This window comes from Lissotriton vulgaris, chromosome 9 (assembly GCF_964263255.1).
Source record: "Lissotriton vulgaris chromosome 9, aLisVul1.2, whole genome shotgun sequence".
NCBI classification, from domain to species: domain Eukaryota; kingdom Metazoa; phylum Chordata; class Amphibia; order Caudata; family Salamandridae; genus Lissotriton; species Lissotriton vulgaris.
The window spans coordinates 517,775,225-517,798,719 of NC_141697.1; the positions used below are offsets into that span (position 1 = coordinate 517,775,225).

A 23,495-nucleotide genomic window follows, 5' to 3' on the forward strand; every position below is an offset into this window, starting at 1 on the left:
GGTAGTCTATTCTCGAGAGGCTGTCATGGACCGCTGAGTAATATGTGTATTGTCGGTCGTCGGGGTGGGACTGCCTCCATACATCTACCAACCCCTGTGCTTCCATGAAGTCATGCAATCGGGAGGGTCCCGGTGTTTGTGTGCGTACCGGGAAGCGGTCCATCGTGGTATGTGCTACGGCATTGAAGTCGCCCCCCATAACTAAGTCCCCTTCCGGAAGTTCCAGTAGGAATTTCCCCAACTCTGGTAGAGCAGTAGCATGCAGTGCCGGTGGGATATACACTGACACCACGTTGAGCGGTCTCCCCTCCCACTGCCCATGTATCGCTGCAAAGCGTCCCTGTGTGTCGACTTTATTGGATAGGGTTATGAATTTTGATGTCCGCTGCATTAAGATCCCCGTGCCACGGGAACCCTTCGTAAATTCAGAGTGTACGACCATGCTGTATCCCTTCCTATCCAGGGCCCGTGTAGCTGTGCCTGTTAGATGTGTTTCCTGCAGTAGTATCAGAGCGGGATTAAGTCTTTTAATGCCTTGTAACACCAGCCCTCTCTTTATTTTGTCTCCCAGGCCCCTCACATTCCAGGACATAATATTCAACGGGCTCGCCTGCCCCACAACGTCACCTCCTCCCACCATGTTTGGACAAGTAGTGAGCCGTTAAGCCGCGCCATGGTACCTCTACTCTACGCGCTTGCGCCCTGCGTTGTTCGTCCTGACCCTGAAACCAAACTAAAACCCCAACAACTACCCTACCCCCAACTCCCCCCCTCCCTGCCCTCTTGCTCAACGGACTATGAACTGCCCGCCCCCCAAACTCAGCAGAGTGCCTGATCCCAACCCAAAACATAGTACTTGCTCGCTGGGGTGAAGGACTCTCCGAAGTCAGCGGCCTCCTCCTTGGTCGCGGAGGCCCTCAGCCCAGTGTCCTAGGCGGCATTCTCGGCATTCAATTAATCAGTATCTGGGGATTACTGCTCTTCGTCGTCGCCCCCCTCCTGAATATTACTCCGAGGCGATTGCGGCTCTTCTTCTTCACCGGTTGAATGCAGGCCCCGCTGGGATCCGCCCTGGCGATGTTTGGGTTGCCTGCTGGAGCGCCGAGGCTGGCCCGTCGTCCGCCAGCCCTCCAGCCATTCCCGTGCCGCCTCCGGGGATTCGAAAAACCAAGTCTTGTTGTCATCCACAATCCGAAGTTTGGCTGGGAAGAGCATAGAATAAGGGATTTCCCTGGCTCGTAGTTCTTTTTTAACCTCGAAAAAGGTTCTCCTCCTTCTCGCAACTTCCGCTGTGTAATCCGGAAAGAAGGCTAGTGTGGCGTTTTGGATCTTAATGGGGGGTGAGGTTCTTGCCGCCTGCAGAATAACATCCCGATCTCTGAAGTTAAAGAGCCGTGCTATAATTGGCCTGGGGTTAGCTCCCGTTTGTCGGCGTCCACCAGGGACCCTGTGTGCTCTCTCCACCGTGAAAAAGTTTGAGAGTCCCTTAGGTTGTAGGTGCTGCTTGATTAAGTTCTCCACATACAAATCCATTGCCCTTGTGTCTTCCGATTCTGGCACACCTAAAATGCGGATGTTGTTTCGCCTCGAGCGTCCTTCCTGGTCATCGAGCTTATCTCTCAATTCCTTGTTTTCCTTTGCGACACGTTCCATATTAATCTGCAGTTCCGATACATCCTCCACCAAGGCTTTCGTCACAATTTCCATCGAGTTCACCTTCTCCGTCATTTTGTGGAAATCTGCCCGAATCAGTGTGATTTCGGCTGAGATGGACCCCACCGTCGCCTGCACCTGGGTGAGGGCCTTCATGACGTCATCTAGAGTAGCCTTCTTGCCTCCCGTCGCCTCCACTGTCTTGCCCGTCTGTGTTCTGGCGTCCGGTGGGGGGGTGACTGGTTTCTCGTACGCAAAGCGGTCAAGGCGGGACTGCGCCGTGTTGTTTTTCGGCCCCTTGCCTGCCATCCTGGTCGTGGAGCCGATTGCTTCTATCCCTGCTTGCTGGTACTCGGTCTTATACACTCCCCTGTGGCCACCGGCCTCCCGGATGTACCCGGGTCACAGTCCACCCTCCGTCGTGCCTCTTGGCGCCCTGGCTTGGTACCTTCAGGCTCTCCTCCGGCTTTATCGTGTGTCGGTGCGTGATCTTCCTGGTCTGCTATCTATGGGGCCAGTGGGTGGTGAGTGGTAACTATTCTCTGACTGCTGCGCCCCTCCAATGTCCGTTGTGTTATTTCTCTGCCTTACATCCCACCTCCACTGCAGGGCGTTCGACTCCTCTCGGTAGCTCTGCCAGTGCCCAGGGGCAATGTGTCACGTGGGCCACTCGGTATGTCACAAAGGCCCTTGTGCACACCTGTGCCCGTGTCGTCCTCAATGCGCCTTCACTCGGCGGGGGGGGGGAGGGGGGGGTCTGCGCGCTGTGCCTCGCTGTGTCAGGCGGCACTTCGCAGCTGGATGTCTGTACCTGCTCCCGTCCGGCTCCGACGGGGTCCTAGCTCGTTCCACAAGATGGCGGACCCGGACTCAAATTCTGCCCCTCTGAGCACCCTCGCCCGTCTCCTCTGGTCTTTTGGGGCTCTCCCCGCCACTCAGCGCGGGGGCGCCTGGGGTCCCGCTCGGGGCTCCTGATCTCTGTGCCGTGCTGCGGGACGTCGGAGGGTCCGCTCTCCTTTGTTGTCGCGGGCGGGCGCTTCCGGCGGCTCTCCGCCCAGGTTGGCTCACTTCCCGTCGGCTCACCAGCTCTTGTAGATCCCCGGCTTCAGATCTCCTTAGGGGCCCAGTCGGGGTCCGCGAGAACTAGTCTCCCCTGCGTCAGTTTTCTTTTCCGTTTCGCCGTCCCTCTGCCGCCCGGTCCTGGGCATCAGCACCGTCCCGCCTGGGACAAAAATATTGCGGATCACTGGTCGGATTTCATCGGAGGCCGCTTCAGCCGCGGAGCTCTTCCACTAAGCCACCGCCATCATCGGCTGCTGGCCACGCCCCCAATAATATATTTTAAAGATGTTTTACCAGATAAAAAAATTGAAATATTAAAAATACTTGTCGGTTTGCTTTAGCCCTCTGAAGCTATATTGCTCCATAACAAATCAAGTACCTATGTACGGATGTGTCCAGTACAAAAAGCTCAATTCCTTACAAGCTCATATTTGTGCCAATTGGGAAAAACTTGGTACTCCATTTGAAGAAATGACTATGGAAATATTATCAAATGATAGTAGCTGAAGGAGACTTATCTGTACATGCTTTAGCTTAGAATAGTACCTAAGCGTCAGGCTGGTTCCTGAAAATTTTGAGCAGTACCCCTGCTCTTTGATAGTCATTTATGCAACACCCTGTTAAACCATCATTTGGTGTTCAAGTAGGCATTATTAACCAACTCTGTAATAATAATACCTGAAAGAAACATGTAGTGATGGATTCCTTACCTTAGAATTACCCCCAGCCGTCAGACTGGATCTGGAAAGTTTTCATCAGCCATACCCCTGCGGGTCGGTAGGTGTCGTCGTGCGGCTCCACGTGCGTCGTTGGTGCCGGGATGACGTTGCTGGAGCTACTTAGGCGCGCCCTCGTCAGTTCTTTTTCTTTCTCGCGCCAGCAAGCGCAGATCCGGGAAGAGCAAGTCACCCTCCACACCCCCCCCAACACACCCCTATCCCCCCCCCCCCCCCCACCCCCCCACTTTTTGACGTAGTTTTTTTCGAGGCCTTTCACCTCATTTCTTCTGAGTGTCGTAGGGATGCCCGGCTTCAAGAACTGCGGGACTGTCACCCCATGATGTCCGTGACGGACCTGCACTGTGTGTGTCTCTACTGCCTGGGGTGCGACCACAACTCCCCAATTGCGCCGAACACTTTGCGGGAGCGGTCCCGAAAGTTGCTGGAAATCCGGCAGTCGGATCCGCGCCGCTCAAGGTCCCGGTCCCGTGGGAGGTCGAAGGACCGGTCGCGGAGCCGTCACCATCTTTCCTCTGGATCGAAGTCTTCTTACTCTGGGTCAGGTAAGTCTGAGCATTCCAAGATGAAGTTGAAGCGCCGTCGCTCTTCGGCTTTCTGTCACGCGACGTGGCTGAGGATGCGGGTGGTGCCACCCCATGGCTCCGGCGGAGCCTGCAATGTCGCCGCTGGTCTACCCACCCTTTCCTGGGTCTGTCGGTGACACTTGCACTGGTGCAAGAGCTTCTTGCTGCCATGGCCTAACTCTTTGGGCCCGACTATGAGTCCTGCCCTTCCTACCCCGGTGGCTTCGGCCCTAGCGCCTCAGTACCCCCTGGATACGGGCTTGGATCCCTTGCGACACTGATTGGGCCGATAACACCTCCACCGGTGTCGACCCCACCTCCGATGTCGTCTGGTACCACCACACTTGGTCCAGGCCCAACACAGGGGCTCCTGTGGACAGGAACGTGGCCCGATGCCATCCCCCGGCTCCTTGCGACCCCCTCTTTCTCTCCCAATACCCCACTCCTTCTGCATTGCAGAGCGCATTCCCTCCCGCACGCTTGGATAGGTAATCCAAGAAGCTGGAGAAGCTTGGCAAGAAGCTTTTTTCATCTGCCAGCTTAGGGCTGCGGTCGTGAACACCGCATGCCTCTTGGGCCGTTACTCCCACTCTGTGGGACACGGTTGCGCAGGTGCTGCCCAGCTGTCCGGAGGAGGCCCAGAGAGTACTCGCCCAAGCTGTTGCAGCTGGAAGGGGCACAGCTAAGTTCACTTTTCGTTGTGGGCTTGATACCGCCGACTCGCTAGACAGGGCGATTTCCACGACTGTGGCTTCGGCATCACGCCTGGCTGAGGATCACTGGCTTCTCAGGGGATGTCCAGAACACTTTGATGGACATGCCCTTTGATGGCATTCGCCTTTTTGGCAATAAAGCGGATAGTACGTTGGAGCGCTTTAAGGACTCACGGGCTACAGCCAAGTCCTTGGGCCTGTCGGCCACTCTGCCTCCTCCGCCTTCTGCTTTTCGCTCCTTTCGTGGCCACGGAAGGATTGCCCCAACATGTTTATTCCAGAGCCACAGGCCTGCGCAGGCAACAAACTCAGCGCGGTGTAGGAACCGCCAAGGCAGTTCTGGGGGCCAGCGGGTGGGTCAGTCCACCTCCACCCCGGCAGCATCCACTTCAAAGCCTTCCTAGTTCGACCTTTCAGGCCTATCAAATGCCAGTGGGCAGCAGAATACGCCATCATCTCCCCAACTGTGCAACATCACCTCGGACAGGTTAGTGCTGCAAATAGTGCCACGGGTCTACTTCCTCCCCTCAAAACTACCCCTCCATCCATGCCACCTCAGTACCACCGCATGTCGGGGGACCATCTTGCTCTTCTTCAGCATGAAGTTACGGCCCTCTTGGCCAAGGGGCCCATCATGCGCGTTCCTGGGCCAGAAGTAGGCCGTGGCTGTTTTTCCCACTACTTTCTGGTCCCCAAGAAGGACAAGAGCCTGCGTCCTATCTCGGACCTCAGGGACATCCACAGCTTCCTCCGGAAGAAGTTCAAGATTTTGACGCTTGCTCAGCTCTTGTCTGCTCTCGACCCTGGAGACTGGATGGTAGCGTTGGACTTGCAGGATGCATGGTTTCACATCCCCGTTGTGCCTGCCCACAGACGTTGCCTGCGGTTCTCGGTAGGCCACGAGCACTTTCAGTTTACAGTGCTACCCTTCGGCCTTACCAGTGCCCCCACAAAACTGATGGCGGTGGTCACAGCTCATCTATGCAGATCAGGGGTTCCAGTCTTACCTTATCTCGACCACTGGTTGTTGAAGACAGGCTCGCCCCAGGCAGTCGTCTCCCACCTCCGGACTATGGCCGACCTCATGCATTTGCTGAGGTTCTCCATCAATGTGCCAAAGTCGCACCTAATTCCCTCTCAGAAGCTGCTCTTCATCGGAGCGGTTCTGGACTCGGGGCAGTTTCAGGTTTATCCTCCAGAGCAGCAAGTCTGGGATATTCAGGCTATGATTCCGATCTTTCCGCCTCTATTCCGGGTTTCGGTCAACATAACCCTCCGGCTACTGGGCCTGATGGGTTCCTGCATCCTGCTAGTGGATCATGCCAGATGGCATAAGCGAGCTCTGCAGTGGGACCTGAAGTTACAGTGGCCACAGCATCAGGGCAACATGTCCCATCACGTCCAGATCTCGGAGGGTGCTGCACGACAATTGCAGTGGTGGCTCAAGAATCGCAATTGGGTCAATGGCAGATCCCTCTCCCTTCCCCAACTGGCACATACCGTAGTGACTGACGCGTCCCTCCTGGGATGGGGCGGCCACATGGAAGAGGCAGAGATCAGAGGCATCTGGCCTCCGGTGGAGTCCCGGCTCCATGTCAACCTTCTGGAGCTTCGGGTGATAGGACTTGCACTAAAGGCATTCCTTCCCTCTGTCGTGGGGAGGGTAGTGCAGGTGTTCACGGACAACACCACCGCCATGTGGTACTGCAACAAACAGGGCGGGTTGGGGTCGTGGACCCTATGTCAGGAGGCCCTGCGCCTCTGGACATGGCTGGAACATCAGGGCATTTCCCTGGTGGTTCTCTGAACGCCAGGGCGGACGAACTCGGCCACCGGTGCATGATGGATCACGAATGGTGTCTTAACTCAGACGTGAAGCAAGGTCTCTTTCAGCAGTGGGGAGAGCCTTGGTTAGATCTTTTCGCCACCGAAGAGAACGCAAAATGTCATCAGTTCTGCGTGTTGGAATTTCCAAGGCGGCACTCACTAGACGACGCTTTTCGTAGCGAGTGGAGTTGCGGTCTACTATACGCCTTTCCCCCTATACAACTTCTACCTAGAGGGCTGAAGAAGATCAAGCGCGACCTGCCCAAGTCATTTCTGTGGCTCCGGAGTGGGCTTGAAGAGTATGATATCCCTAGCTACTCAATATGGCGATCGATCCTCAGTGGGACTTGAACCTGGTTCTGACCTAGCTGATGTGCGCTCCCTTTGAGCCACTTCACAACTGTCCTGTTCGTCTTCTTACTTTAAAGACTGATGTTCGAGGCATGTGGGCTGCTAAATTCATATCTTTGCATTAGATCGCCACCTAGTGTTGGGTCCGGATGATCGCACATTGTTGTCCTGGAAGAGTCTTCGAAGTATCCTGAGATGGGTGGCTCCTCCCCTGGACTACAGTGCGCATGGGCATCGGCTCCATCCCCAGATTGTTTTTTTCCGCCATTGGGTTCGGATGCGGTCTCGACGTCTCTCCGTCGGAACCGAATAAACATCATTTTTCACGGCCAAAAGGCTTTGGGTTCTTCACGTCGGTATTGTTTGCGTACGGTCTCGAGTTTCTTCCGTCTCCCGGAGCCGGAATCACCGGAGTTTCTTACAACTCTTCGGACATCGAGGCCTTCTCATCGCGACTCGACACTAAGTTCCCAACATGGAGCGGAGTCCGTTTAAACTCTGTCCGCTCTGTGGGTCCAAATACCCACATATAGACGTACACCCGGTATGTAATAAGTGCCTTTCGCCAGACCATGACGAAGGAAGTTGCCGGGCCTGTGCGAAGTTCAGGTCGAAGAAGACTCTCACGATTCGGCGCGCGGTGCGCCTTGTGGCCAAGCAAGCGGCCCCGGATCCAGATAACATCTTCGGCGACCAAGAAGAAGAGGACCAGAGCCATCATCTTCAAATCTCCCCGCCTGAGACGGAGGTCGAGGCCGATCCGGAATGTGACGACGACGGAGTCGTGGGTCAGGGCCTTGAATACGTCGACGAGGTAGGGGACGACGCCATGGTTTATGGGGCCGAGGAAGATAGCTCAGAGGACGAGCTATGCCCCGAAGTTGAAGAACATCACGAGGGGGTCGCGGGATCGCCTGTCGGCCTTACCCAAGACCCTGTAGCGCAAGCCACGGCCCCGCCTGTCGGCCCGGCCACGGACATACTTGCTGCGCCTAGGGTTTCGAAACCGAAACTGAAAGCAACGGTCTCGACTACACCTAAAATGGCCGACCCGAAACCGAAACCGAAAGTGAAGGACTCGAACGTCCCTAAGATGGCGGTCGCAACGGCGAAAACAAGTAAGACGACGGCCTCATCGACTCCGTCGACCTCCGGTCCGCAGAAGTCGAAGAAACACGGCGATTCCACAGGGTCGAAATCGGCGCCAGAGGAGAGATCCTCTAAGAAAAGTGGCACGCACAAGACAAGCGCGCCGGCGCCGGCGAAGCCTGCTAAAGCAACCGACACAGCACCGGCTCCAACGGGGACATCTGCGCATCGCTCCAAGGACTCGGGGTCGGCGCCGTCCATCCCTCTAAAAGACCTCCGGAACGTCGCATCCGAGGGCAAGGCCACCCCGTCGGTGCCAAAGTCATCGGTCACCGACGCATCTCTCGTGGCTGCTTCGCTACAAAGAATTAAGGACAAGGTTCTTTCCTCGTCGACGCCAACGCCATCGACGCAGAAGGCGGCAGATGTCCCGGACAAGCCGGCAAGCAAGCTCCTCTTCCTTCTACCGCCAAAGGTGGTGCCAAAGGCTTTTTCCTCTAAATCGACGCCAAAGAAGTCGGATTCTTCTACGGCGGGGACATCTTCAGGTCAAGTGATCGACCCCGAAGAGGATTCGGAGTGTTTTATAGATGCGGACACGGGGAAGTTGACCCTTTACAAGAGAAAGATCACTTCGCAGCCGGTGGAATCCTACGTCATTCCTCTAAAGAAGAAGAAGTTTCCACAGGACGCCCCTGTCCTCATGGAACCTATTCTACCTCCTCAGGGAAGGAGCCCAACACCGTCTCCAGACCACTCTGACAGTGGGGACTATGGTGAAGATGAACAATACACATTCCCAGTAAATGAACCTGATGCACAGCCAGATTCTTATTATGGCATTGGGGACCAAGGCAACCAAGATGTGGGGCAAGAGCCACAGTCCTTCAGTACACGTGCATCCCCTACGGAGGATTCTGCAGGTTTTCATGCACTAATTGAGAGGGCAGCTGCTAATCATGATGTGGACATGCATGCTGACCCAGTTGAGGAAGACTTTCTATTCGACACATTTTCAGTTTCGGAAAGAAATGTAAAGACACTGCCTATGCTCAAAGGGGTCCTCAAGCACGCTGCGGACATCTTTAAAGAGCCTACCAGGGCGAGGGTGGTCAACCCACGTATTGAAAAAAAGTACAGACCAGCGCCTGCAGACCCTGCATACATTCGAGGACAGTTGCCGCTTGACTCCTTGGTGGTAGCAAACGCACGCAAGAGGGCCAACTCCCAAACAACGGGTGAAGCTCCTCCCCCGGATAAGGAGTCCAAAGTGCTAGAGGCAGGAGGCAAAAGAGTGGCTGCACAGGCTGCCAATTTCTGGCGTATTGCAAATACACAGGCACTACTGGCACGTTATGATCGTTCACATTACGACACACTAGAGCAGATTGTAGAACACCTGCCTCCGCAGTTTCAAGAGGGCACCAAAATGCTTATACAAGAGGGACAACTGATCTCCAACGCGGCCATAAAGTGCGCACTTGATGTCGCGGACACAGCCGCTAGGGCCGTTAACACCAGTGTCATGCTCAGAAGACAGGCTTGGCTCCGCATATCGGGGTTCAAACCTGACATTCAAACAACCATACTTAATCAACCAGTCAATCCGGATAGACTGTTTGGTCCAGATGTTGACACCACCCTGGAAAAGATTAAAAAGGACACTGAAACTGCTAAATCGATGGGGGCCCTACAATCTCAGCAGTTTCGGGGCAATAATTTTCGTCGCTCAGGTGCCCGTGGAGTCACCAGAGGACAGATGGGTCAACAGTCGCAGTTCCCTAGAGGTGGAGCACAGTCCTCGTACCCCAAACAAAACAAGAGGGGCTACAGGGGAAACAGCAACAAAGGACGTGGCAAAGGAGGCAACAATTCACGCTCCTCTGCCCCAAGCAACCAGTGACTCTCTGTCACTGCCCCCCGACCATTTAACACCTGTCGGGGGGAGAATACAGCAGTTCCTGCCCGTCTGGACCAACATCACCACAGACAGGTGGGTGCGACAGCTTATCCAGTACGGTTATTGTCTAGAGTTAAAGTCCACTCCACCCAACATTCCACCAAGGCAAAGACCTATGTCCGCAGAGCACTTGCACTTATTGCAGCAAGAAGTGTTGGTAATGCTGCAAAAAGGGGCAATCGAGCTCGTGCCAGTGGGGGAAGAAGGCACAGGGGTTTATTCCCTGTACTTCCTCATTCCAAAGAAGGATGGATCTCTACGGCCAATTCTGGATCTCCGTCCCCTCAATCTGTACATACTGTCAGAGCATTTCCACATGCTTACACTGCAACAGATTCTTCCTATGTTAAACAAAGGAGACTTCTTAGCAACCTTAGATCTCAAGGATGCTTATTTCCACATTCCGTTACATCCGTCCCACAGGAAGTACCTCAGGTTCACTATCCAGGGCACGCATTATCAGTTCAAAGTCCTACCCTTCGGAGTCACAACTGCCCCAAGGGTCTTTACCAAGTGTCTGGCGACTGTAGCAGCGCACCTCAGGAGGCAGAACATCCATGTCTACCCCTACCTCGACGACTGGCTCGTTCAAGCCAGATCGGAACAGCAGTGCGCCGCGGACATGTCGACTACCATTCACCTCCTTCACGACCTGGGTTTCTCGTTGAATTACCCGAAGTCACACCTTCAGCCGGCACACGTCCGGCAGTTTCTGGGTGCGACAATCAATACCCTGACGGCCTCGGCACAACCAAACCAGGTCAGGATAGACGGCATACAGTCTTTAATCCAGAAGTTCAGACCGGGACACTCACTTCCAGCAAGAGTGTTCATGCAGTTGATAGGCATGATGGCCTCCTGCATCTTCATAGTCCCTCACGCACGGTTGCATATGCGCCCGCTCCAGGAGTGCTTAGCAAATCAGTGGACACAGGCTCAGGGACAATTAACAGACCTAGTGTTGGTTACCAGTCGGGCATACAACTCTCTGCATTGGTGGACTCCACACAACCTTTGCAAGGGCCGACTGTTCCAGGAGCCAGTGCCACAGGTTATCCTGACAACGGACGCATCTCTCCAGGGATGGGGAGCACACCTGCTAACTTACACAGTGCAGGGACTATGGACGACGCAGCAACAGAAGATGCACATCAACTATCTAGAACTGATGGCGATCTTCATGGCGCTCAAGTCCTTCATTGTACATCTGTGCAACAAGGTGGTGTTAGTCCGGACGGACAACATGACCGCGATGTACTACATCCAAAAACAGGGGGGCACCCACTCACCACAGCTGTCTCACCTGGCTCAGAGCATGTGGAAGTGGGCCATTCAGAGGAACATCTTCCTCATGGCAGAACACCTCCCGGGGAAGGACAATCAGATGGCGGATCTGCTCAGCAGATACAGTCATCAAATGCACGAGTGGGAGATACATCCATCGGTACTCCAGCCGTACTTCCAAAGGTGGGGGCGTCCAGACATAGACCTGTTCGCCACAAGGGAGAACGCAAAATGCCAAAGCTTCGCCGCCAGGTTCCCACACCCCCAATCGCAGGGCAATGCGATATGGATGAACTGGTCAGGCAAATTTGCTTACGCTTTTCCCCCGACACCGCTGATACCACTGGTGGCGAGGAAACTACGGCAACACTCCATGACACTCATCCTAGTTGCTCCAACGTGGGCGCGCCAGGCATGGTACACCACGTTCCTCGAGCTCTCAGTGGTCCCGCATCAAAGACTGCGCCTCACGCCCAGACTTCTGACGCAGAACCATGGAGAAATTCAGCATCCAGATCCGCAACAGCTCAACCTAGCGATCTGGCTCCTGAAGTCTTAGAGTTTGGATACCTGAACCTACCTCCTGAATGCATGAACATCATCAAGGAGGCGAGGAAGCCGTCAACCAGAGCATGCTATGCCGCAAAATGGAAGCGTTTTGTCATTTACTGTGCAAACAATGACATAAACCCGCTAGATGCATCTATCCCTAACATCATTTGCTATCTGTTACACCTTTACAAGTGCAAACTAGCGTACACTTCTATTCGGATACATCTATCCGCCATCGCAGCTTACCTTCAAAATAGGCAGCATCTCTCAGTCTTCAGGGTGCCTGCCATTAAAGCGTTTCTTGAAGGACTGAAACGAGTCATTCCCCCAAGAACACCGCCAGCTCCCGTGTGGAACCTCAATGTGGTCCTCACCAGGCTGATGGGACCACCGTTTGAGCCAATGCACTCGTGCGAACTGCAATTCCTAACGTGGAAAGTTGCTTTCCTAATTGCCATTACGTCACTAAGACGCGTAAGTGAGTTGCAAGCACTCACGATACAAGAGCCTTTCATCCAGATTCATCCAAATAGGGTGGTACTACGTACTAACCCCAAATTCCTTCCAAAGGTGGTGTCACATTTTCATCTCAACCAAACTATCGATTTGCCTGCATTCTTCCAGAACCCACAAACAGTGGCGGAAAGGATGCTCCATACCTTGGACGTACGGAGGGCATTGATGTACTACATAGACAGGACACAACACTTTAGGAAGACAAAACAACTCTTTGTTGCCTTCTCACCACAACACAAAGGCAACCCAATTTCCAAAGCAGGAATAGCCAGATGGATTGTTAAGTGCATCCAAATCTGTTATCATAAAGCCAAGCGCACTTTAACAATACCCCCAAAGGCACACTCCACACGCAAGTTGGGGGCATCCATGGCTTTCCTGGGAAACATTCCTCTAGAGGATATTTGCAGAGCAGCCACGTGGGTTACACCACATACCTTTACAAAACACTACTGTGTTGATGTACATTCCAAACAGCAAGCGGCTGTAGGGCAGGCTGTTCTCAAAACACTTTTTCAGGTTTCTGCAGCTGGCACGGGCAACCGCCGCTGATGGAGGGACTGCTATGTATTCTATGCAAAGATATGAATTTAGCAGCCCACATGCCTCGAACTGAATATGCTACTTACCAGTATGCATCTGTTCTTGGCATGTAGGGCTGCTAACATTCATATCGCCCACCCTCCTCCCCGGTGCCTGTCGCAGCTGCAGATATACTATTGTATTCAATCATTAGCATGGACATCCTTTACACTTGCCACTCCATCCTCTGCCACAATGGCTAAAAACAATCTGGGGATGGAGCCGATGCCCATGCGCACTGTAGTCCAGGGGAGGAGCCACCCATCTCAGGATACTTCGAAGACTCTTCCAGGACAACAATGTGCGATCATCCGGACCCAACACTAGGTGGCGATCTAATGCAAAGATATGAATGTTAGCAGCCCTACATGCCAAGAACAGATGCATACTGGTAAGTAGCATATTCATTCCTGGTTGCCATCACTTCTGCCAGAAGAGTGAGTAAGCTCCAGGCTCTTTATTCTAAACCTCCTTTTCCTCTCTGTCCATCTGGACAACGTTGTTCTAAGGACTCGTTCATCTTTTCTGCCAAAGGTTGTCACTGCCTTTCACATCTGGCAGACCATCACTTTGCCCACCTTCTTTCTGCCTCCGCATCCCTCAAAAGAGGAAGAGAGGCTCCACCGTCTGGACCCAAATGTTTTCTCTGATTTTACTTCAACCGCACACAAAAGTTCCGGGTGGATGACCAGCTCTTTGTCGACTACGTGGGTGCCAAGAAAGGTCAGGCTGTGCACAAGCTGACCTTCTCTCGATGGGTCGTTCTGTGCATAAGGCTAGCTATTCTTTGGCTAAAAAGGAGCCTCCGCTGGGGCTACTCGCCCATTCTACCAGGGCGACAGCAGCCACTATTGCTTTGGGACGGGGAGTCCCCTTGCATGACACACGTTTACCAAGCATTACTGCCTGGACAGCCAAGTCCGGAGAGACTGCACCTTTGGTCGTTCTGTTCTCCAGGACTTTCTGGTGTGATTTTGGTTCGCAGACCCACCACCGGAGTTGCTATTGCTGGGTTATCTATTCTAAGGTAAGGAATCTATCACTACGTGTTTCTTTCAGATGCACAAGTTACTTCCCTTCGGTAACGATATATCTGTAAGAAGCATTAGTAGTGATAGATTCCTTAACGCCCCACCCATCCTCCCCGTTCGGCGAACTGATTTGTAGGGTTAAGGTCATCCCTTTCAGGGCCCTAGTTTCATGGCAACAGTGTTCAGTTTCTTGCATAGCTCTGCATTCCTGGTGTGGAAAGTCGTGTACAGAACTGACGTCAACGTGCGTGTAAGTAGCTCCAGTCATTCCGGTGCCAATGACGGACGCGGAGCCGCACGACCACGCCTGCAGGGGTACTGCTGGCGAAAACTTTCCGAATCCAGTCTGAAGCCTGGGAGTAATTCTAAGGTAAGGAATCTATCACTACTAATGTTTCTTATAGATATATCGTTACCGAAGGTGAGTAATTTATACTTTATCAACCATTGAATCATGACATTTGTGTCTGCAGAAAAATCATTAAATCGTAGCACCTTTGTGTGGCCAGCAAATACAAATAGACATGTGTAACAGAAACTTACCACAGATGTCTTGCAGCGTTAAAAAGCACAACTATGTTTGATTCTGAGGAAGGAATGGCATCCTGTGTACTGTACCCCATGTACACTTGTATCCAAGCTTCACCCCCTCATACAAAAATGGCTTGACTCCAAACCTTCCCCTCATCCTTCAAAATCCTTAATGTAATCTGATCTTTAAGCTGAGCATGCGTTTCCCATATGCACAATGTTCAAATTTGGAATTGAGTAATGCTTTGAATGGTTAATATCCAGCAAGAAAATATTTTTAAAAAATGATGATGACTGTATATCAGTTTATTTTCTGACAGTAAAATGGGACACACTAAATATTAGTGCTGCCCAGTTCTCCTTTACAAACGTAATAAAGATTTTGAATTGAATAAATATAGTGGCAAAATGCTATTGGCTGTCTGTGGCACTTGTAAAGTGGGTATGGGAGCTTAAGTCTTCTTGACTGAACACCGTTTTGCACTGATTGCAAAACCAGGACACCAACCTACTTGGGAGACGAAAAGTTGTGTGATTAATGAATGATCTGATTTTTTTTTATGGATATGTGGTTTCTAATGCAAGGATCATCATTTTAAGAAAAGGTAAACTGTATTGTCAAAATAAAAAACATTATAGAGCACACATTTGTTGCTGAGTGATTTAAAACACTGGATTCTACATAGGGGGTTATGAAGATTGAAGATAAAGATTTTTTCAACATATAGGGGATGTGAAATTAACTTAATTTATTTTCTTTCTCTCTCTCCCCAGAGGAACTGGACAATATGACTAGTTCCGAACGTATAGCCTTTTTACAAGACAAACTTCAGGAAATTCGTAAATATTACCTTTCATTGAAATCAGAAGTTGCATCCATAGACCGACGAAGGAAGCGATTAAAAAGAAGGACCGAGAAGGTAGCTTAATTATTATATCCACCCCATTTTTTTTTTTTTTATTGAATTCCAAAAATGCCATGAGAGTGCTAAATGAATGAATTTTGTGTCTTGATCACTAAAATTGTATCATGGGTATAAAAAACCTTTTTCTACTAGCATGTTCTACTGTTAGCTTGTTGTGCTGCACTGCATTCATTAATGTATTATCTAGCTCATGTTCGCTAGGGCAGTGACCACATGCTGGCCTTGAGTAGGGTTTTGACAACCTTTTACGCTGCAGGTCTTGGCTCATTCCAATAATGTTTTTGAACTCCTAAGATGAGACAGATCAACCTTGATAAACTTAAACACTACACTAGCCATGCATGAATCAGTTGTTGACCTGGTCCCCAAGCTTGAGAAGGACGCTGAGGACCTCCATAAGCCCATGTCAAAGCTCAATCTGGACACAAATGTGCTGGCTACAGGTTATTGTCCAGTAGGTGGTGGGGGGGGGGGGGGGGGGGGGTGTATTTGTGCACGATTCATGGTCTAAACGCCATGATGAACCTCTGGCGATTCCACCATGTTCTCACGTCCATGAAGGCCATGGTGCTTGAGGGGGCCCTGATGTCCCCAGATGCTAAAAAGGAATTCGACTCCTTAGGTTAGAACAACATGATTACGGTTCTGATCAAGATGGGCTTTGGAGCCTCATTCCCGAAATGGTTAGGGCTCCTTTATGAGGGCTTACCGCTACAGTGCGCTCAGGAGGTAGGCTTTTATGCCGATGGAATATAGAAAGGGGCATGCAACAAAGTTGCCCTGTTCTGTCACCAGTCTTCTTTTGCCATGGAGCCATCCGACTCCGTCAAGCGATGCAAGCCTGGGGGGTGAGGGTTGGTAATGCTCTCCACATCGTCTCCATGTACAGCGACAACACTTTGTTGTATTTGACCAAGGAGGCTACTCGGTGCTCTTTCTGGAACTAGAGACTCGCTCTGCTTTGGCCCTAGGGTGAGCAAGCAGTTAACAGTCCTGTTCTCATATCCCTACTGGGTGGAGAATTCCAGATGCCTTACCAGATGTTGGTATCCTGTTGGAGCAAAGGTTCTTCCATTACCTGGGTATTTGTGTGACTTAATCTGCAACCCTGCACTACCAGCTGAATATCTGCAGGATCTCGCTGTGCCTCAGAGCTTCGATAGAGTACAGGAACTCTCTTCCACCATCTACCATAGGTAGAGTGGCTCTTGCGAAAATGGTTCCACTGTTCCACTGGTTCTGTGCTTTGCAGAACATTTTATATCTTGTGCCATGTGAGGTTTTCCGAGAACTGGATACACTCCTGGTCTCCTTGGTGTGGGTGGGAAGGCATAAATAGAAGTGCTGAAACTAGACAAGGGACTACCGGACCTTGAACTTTACTATCTCGCCGGCAGCTGCAACATGCTCCGAAATAGTGATGAACAGATTTGGGATCTGCAACTCCTGGGAGGGATTGTGGAAGGTTTACAAAACATCAGACTGACACCCCAGAGGAGGTTAAGCATGTGGCTGGGGTGTGGGAGAGAACAGTTTACTGGGTGCTGTGCTGTCCCACATGCAGCAGATCCTTAACCCTTTCGATGCTGATGACGAGCTCAGCTCGTCATCACCCACGGGTGTCGTGTGCTGATGACGAGCTGAGCTCGTCATGAATAAATGGCATCAAGAGTTTCCCAGCACAGGGGGGGAAAACGCCCAGCAGCCATGTGGTTAACTATTGATTGACTGCTGCTGTTCCGAGAAGTAATGTCGCTAATGGCCTGAGGAAGGTCGCTGCATGACAGGGGGGATGTTTCTATATCAAGGGGTCTGATTCCTGACATTCGAAGATGCTAAGGAGGTGTTCGGTGTTCTGGACAGACAATTCCTACATTTTCCGAAACCAACCCGTATCTTCAGGGAAATATGGAGTGGCTTCCCTGATAAACCACCAACTACAGAGACCCTGTATTTCCTATTGAAAGGCGGGTGGGGGAGAGGTCTAGTATTGCGAATGACGTTGAAACAGGATAGGGTCTGTACAACAAGGGATATGGTCCTGCAGGCACCACCAACTGATACAGAATGGGAATAAACTTGCACACAGGTTTAAGGGGTTTCCAGTAACTTTAGATTTCAGCTCAGCCACTTCCTACATCGAACATATACAACGCTGGTAAGACTGTATAAAATGTGTCCCAACCGGCCATCGGGATGCCATAAATGGATGAAGCAGGACGCTACATTCTTACATATGAAATTGGCATGTGGTGGGGCGGAGGAGTTTTAGGAAGCGGTGTAGTGACATGTTGCAAAAGAGTAACCTATGTCCCGATCCAGTAATCCATCAGACGTTGTGAAAGAGGGAAGGGCCTGTGGGGGTGGAGATCACGGGTGGGGTCAGATGGTAAACCTAACCTAGTTTATTTTAAATCGGGTGATAGTTTGTATTCTAAAGTGGAATATTGAAAGTATGTTTGTAGGTTTTTGGTATAATTTAGAAAATAGTCTGTCAAAAAATGCATCCATTAAACCTCACAGAACTAGGTTTGCATAAGTAAACACCCCTGCAGCCATGGGTGCTTCCTGTGCCCATCCAACAAAACCTTCCTCTAGAACACTTAAAAAAAAAAAAAAGAATGGTGGTGGGGAGGGGTTGTAGGGTATGCACTCCTTGCACACCCAAACACCAAGCCTATAGTACAGGTGTCTGTTTATTTATCTCAGCACCACCAAGTGCATTAAATTACGGTATTTGATATTGTGTTATAACATCAGATTTCATGACTTTCATTTTATTGGCCCTGAAATTCAGTGTCAATGCGTGATTAAAATATTTGACCTGCAGGTCTCTAGGCCAGCACTGCCCACTCAGCTATGTTAGGTCGGATTTTGGAATTTTGGCCATCCTTAGTTTGCAGGCTGTTATTGGAAGCAAAGAGTTAATGCTTAAAATAATCTTCATTTGATGCTTTGCGAAGCACGGGGCAGTACTTTGACTGCCCTTCTAGTGATTTCATTCTTTAATACTATCTGAAGTAGAATTTTTTGCCCTTTGCTACCATTACTTTAGTAGGAATACTAAAGTGCACATCATAAATTTTGCTCTGACTTTAGGCTACATTTACTTTTGCATTGGGTCGAGGAGCAATTCTGACCATTCTTTGTTCCCCAGGGAAATCTTGGCTTTGTTGAGCTTGGTGTTTGTAATTTAGCAACTCCAAAACTCCTTTACCCCAACTAATTGTAAGCCAGGAGGCTCAATGTATCAGAAAATGCTTTGTTCTTGAATGTGAAGTCTGTTATTTGGTATACATCTGAAACCTCCAGTCTAATCGACTACATTGTTAAAGAAGGACTTCAATACTGTTATAAGAGTAAATATGTGCGCACCTAGTGACTAAGACAAGCATGATGTAGCTCTGCATAGGAACCCTTTGCGGCAGAGGCTCGGGCGGGGCGATACTACAAGGGCCTCGTTTATAGAGGTAGGCCACAAGCCATCTCGTTTTACGCGGACGACCTTTTGTTGTTTTTAGCGAATGCGGAAGAGGAATTGGAGGGAGCAAAGCGGCTCCTCTGAATTTTCGGGAGACTGTCGGGCCTGAAGGTTAACTGGACCAAATCCTGTTTATTTCCGCTGCGAAGATGGGAGGCGCAACCTGCCAACCTCCGGACACTCAAGTGGGAGCCTAGCTGTTTACAGTATTTAGGTGTATATATATACCACTCGGCAGCAGACATGCTGGATGGCAATGTGGTCCGCTGCATTAATGCATTGAAGGGAAGCATGGCCTTTTGGGCCACTCTTCCGCTTTCGGTGACGGGCCGTATCTCCCTACGAAAGATGATAGCGCTTCTGCGGCTGCTCTACTACTTCTGCACATTACCGGTGTGGATACCGAGCTCCATCTTCCGACGGTTAAGATCACTGGTGATAGCATTTCTATGGGGTGCAGGTAGACGCAGGATAGCGCTTGACACCTTACTACGGCCCAAGGATGAAGGGGGCATGGCAGCGCCTGACTTTGAGTGCTACTACCTGGCGGCTCAATTACAGACCTTCACACAAGAGACGGCGAAGGTTTACCGAGGTCCGGAACCGGGCAGAGACGAGGGCACCCCACGACATGTGCTTACGTATATTACCCTCCATCAAAGGCTCCTCGTCGGAGACCTATCCATGGAGGAGCAGACGTTTAGACTGCTGGAACCGAGCGCGCCGGAGAGCGGGGGTTCGACGAATGTACGCACCGGAGATCCCGCTGGGGATGGTGACGGCACTCCCTCACGGCGGAGACTGGTCGAGACTGCAGGGGTGGGAAGATGCAGGTTTACAGATGCTGGGCGACCTATACGAGGACGGGGTATTACTCCCGTTCCAGACCCTGCAGGAATGATTCGATTTGCCTAGAGGGGACTACCTGATGCATGCTGCTGTGACCGGAGCCATGCAAGAGCACTGGGGGGAGGGGTTGCAGGAACCCGCCACTTCTATGGCCGGTCAGTACACAATGATGGCAGACGGTACTTAGAAGGCAGTGACCTGCCTTTATTCTCGGATGTTGCGAGAAACCCTGCAACCACTCACCGCCTTGAAAGCTAAATGGGAACTGGATCTCCAGATGGAGATCCCCAACACCACCTGGGCACAATTACTACGGCGAGCGAGAAAGAGCACGAGAAACGCCAGATTCCAGTTGATACACTTCTACATCCCCCATAGGGCGTACCTCACCCCAGGGAAACTAAGGAAATACTTTGGAGTTGAGAAAGCTGCTTGCCCTAGATGCAATACTGTAGAGGCAGATTTGGGACACATGCTGTGGGATTGCCCCCAACTGAGGGACTACTGGCGGGAGATCGGGGAGGCATTGAATAACGCTACAGATAGGGAATTGCAATACACTAAAGCGGTAGGAATACTGCACTGGTTTCCTCACACACACCCAAGAATAGGACGAGTAATTTTATAGACATGGGATTGATACTATCAAAGCGAGAAATCACTAGGAACTGGAAATCCAGGAGCCCACATATCAGCGGTGGTATAATGAATGTCTGAAATGGGCGGCGAGCGAAAGCACCCTGCGGTATCAACTAGCCAGACGCACTGCAGACGAAAAGGCGCTAGTAAGGGCGACCGCATGGGAGTCACTAGTACAGGCGCTCCGCGATGGAACGGGAGAGGAGGAGGGGGGATATACCGACTCCGAAAAGGAAGATCCCACTAGCACACCGGGTACACACTCTTAGCGAATGATACATTCCTCCTTGCAAACACCAGAACATACGCTATTTAGAAATCCAGGCATAGGTGCAGGCACAAGAGGGGGGGGGGGGGGATTCTGGGAGGGTTGGAAATTAGGGGGAGGGGCGAAAATGCAAAAGCAGACCGCTGATATCCTGACATACGGAATACAAGAAATCGGGGGCAACTTGTGAAGAATGAACACTGAACTGACTCCGCCCGGCCTTCGGGTTGTGGGCTTATTGGCTGTGTAAATGATTCGCTCGAGCAAATTCTCCATTTAATTGCTGCAATGATGAAATGCCCATAACCGTAATATGTATGTAAGATTTGGTTCTGCAATAAAAACTATGTTAAAAAAAAAATTATGTAGCTCTGCATATTAAAGTTTCTACTGACTGTAACTTTCTGGAAAAAGTAAAGCAAATGAACAATAGTTAGTCTAAGCACTCATGGCATGTCGATGTTCCCATGCTTTCATTGGAGGTAGTTGTGGACTTGTATTCATAACGTTCAAACTATAGTTTGATACATAATAGGGTTCTGTGTTATTGGCACAGATCCATTCATTAGTCCATTATTAATCTCTGGGGATTAATACCGGAGTAATTAATTTCAGATTCCTGACGTTTCCTTTGTAAAAATATTTTAGAGTGTACCTTTTTTAAGGTCCCTTGTTAGTTGGGAGTTTTTGTAATGGTGTCCTGATATTTTTGTAATTTTTTGTATTCTACCTAGAACAAAAACACCCAATATTAGATGATCACAACCGGCATGTTGTCGGCTGTTTTAGAGGCACTGCCTAGTGAAATTCCAGAAAGACCAACAGCCATCTAGAAATTGCAAGTGGATACTCTATTGTGGAGGGTTATCTTTTCAATATTTAATCTAAAGTTTGCCGGTTTTCTCTTTGCAGTGTCCCATCCTGGTGCATCCATGTCATCTGCTTCCTCAGAAACTGGAATGAGTCCATCATCCTCTTCTCCGCCACAAAACACAGTCACAGTTGAGTGCAGGTGATGAACATTCATGATGCCTTTCCAGCAATCTGCTGCCCTGAATGCAAAAAGAGACATTTCTCCGTTGCTCCCATTTCCAAAAACAACCATAACACTCTCAATTGGTTTGGCGATGCCAAGAATATCCATTCTTTTTCTACTGCTGGACTGAAAGCTTTTCCCACCTTTTCTGTTACTGTTGAAGCTGATTGTCTAATAGACATCTGGTAGGCAGCTTGGCACTTTTGTCTTCATGTTTTATTTCATGTTTTCAAGGATGCTTTTGTCAACTGAGAGAATTAGTATGAGAGGGGCACTTTTATCGCAGGTGAGAGATGTCTGAATGAAGTTGTTGCGTCGTTATGTAAGTCTCAAAGCAGCAAGTGTGCTGAGCAAACATCAGAATGCTAGCAAATGGAATGTAGTTACTTCTGCACTTTGACCTAGCTGTATTTTAGCCCCGATGCGTAGTCCTTTATGTAGGAAGCACTTGCTATATATGGAACTGCCAAAGTATGTGTTCAGCGGAGGGCCCAGTTTTTAAGCTGTCTATGGGACAAAATAAATTGTGAATGGAAGTGTAGTTAACTGAAAACTACAGTTGCAAGAAGTCTTCCACTTTTTATAGGATTTTTGAGCACACGATTATGCAAATATTTTAATGTTTTCATGTTTACAGTGGAATAGTGAATCAGTTTTCAGTGGACTATCATATCCCTTGACAAATATATTTTGTCTTTTTTGTATGTAATTAAAGAGTTTTTATTTTGTTACAAAGACAAAAAATAAAAATATATAACAATGAAGTTATTTAACAAGATTTCTAAAGCTGATCTTTTTTTGTAAAATAAGGTATTATCTTCCTTGTTAAATATATTTATTCAGACATTGGATGTTGTATTTTTATGTATTTTTTAAAATATAATAAAATGGAAAAAAAGAGCATTCTAGGTTAGTTCACTCTTCAAATGAAACATAACTTCAGTTGTAGTCCTTGCAGGGGGTTCTAACCAGTAGCCATACCTGTATGAAGTGGGTCTTTCTATTCTACAGGTTATCAAAAGTACAGAGCAAAGAGAATTAAACTATGACTTATTTCAAACTTTGGCAGTCCTAGTATGCAAATTGTTTCAAGGAACCGATTTTATTGGGGTGCCCTTAAGATGCTTTGTCACAGTTTCTGTTTGCTATACTGCCGAATGAATTTACATCTCCTGAAGTTGAGATGCTACAGTAAAGCAACTATGTATGCTTTATCTGGATTGTCCCATGGACTGATACATTTGTAAATAATTATTCCAAAACCATGTATTTAAAACAGTTTGCATATACGATATGTATAAAAGTGATTTTTTTATCAATTTTTTATTCATGTTTGTACAGTCATGTTTTTTTGCTCACCCTTTTTTGGTGTTTAGTATGCTGTAAAATAACAGCTTAGATGCTCTGGACTGTATCAGGATGTAATGGTTCACAACAGCAGAACTTCAGAGCAATACTCTAGTGATGAGTAGCATTACTAAAATCAATGTGTTCCATTAAATTTTGTTTTGCCGCATTGTGAACTCGTGATTCAGATTCCTTCCATTTTGCAGAAAATTAAAGAAGTTTTTTGTGAAATCTACTTTGTCTTTCCTTAAGCCCAGCAGTATTAAAGTTTAAATCTGAGCTATGTTAATGTAAAATGTGTAACGTTTCATGGTACTTCAGGTTATTTCATTTGTGGGCTTGATTTGTAACCATCTTAGGTAAATTCGTTCGTATTTAAAAACAATTTAATTTCTGGTTTGTTGCTTTACCATTTTTATACTCTTAGCAAACCGTAAGCTGTAATTCTAACAACTGTTATCTTGTTATGGGTGTTTCTGATTAGGAAACTATTTT

General features: G+C 49.5%; 1 protein-coding gene across 1 annotated transcript in view; it reads left to right on the forward strand.

Moving 5' to 3' along the window:
• The window catches only part of ARID4A (AT-rich interaction domain 4A), a 418,019-nt gene extending 396,244 nt beyond the window's left edge, over positions 1-21,775 (forward strand). Inside the window, 3 exon segments of the mRNA XM_086937984.1 lie at positions 15,229-15,351; positions 15,354-15,374; positions 21,530-21,775. Of these exon segments, the coding sequence (XP_086794110.1) occupies positions 15,229-15,351; positions 15,354-15,374; positions 21,530-21,633 (248 nt within the window). The 3' untranslated portion in view covers positions 21,634-21,775.
• The last annotated feature ends 1,720 nt before the right edge of the window (positions 21,776-23,495 follow it).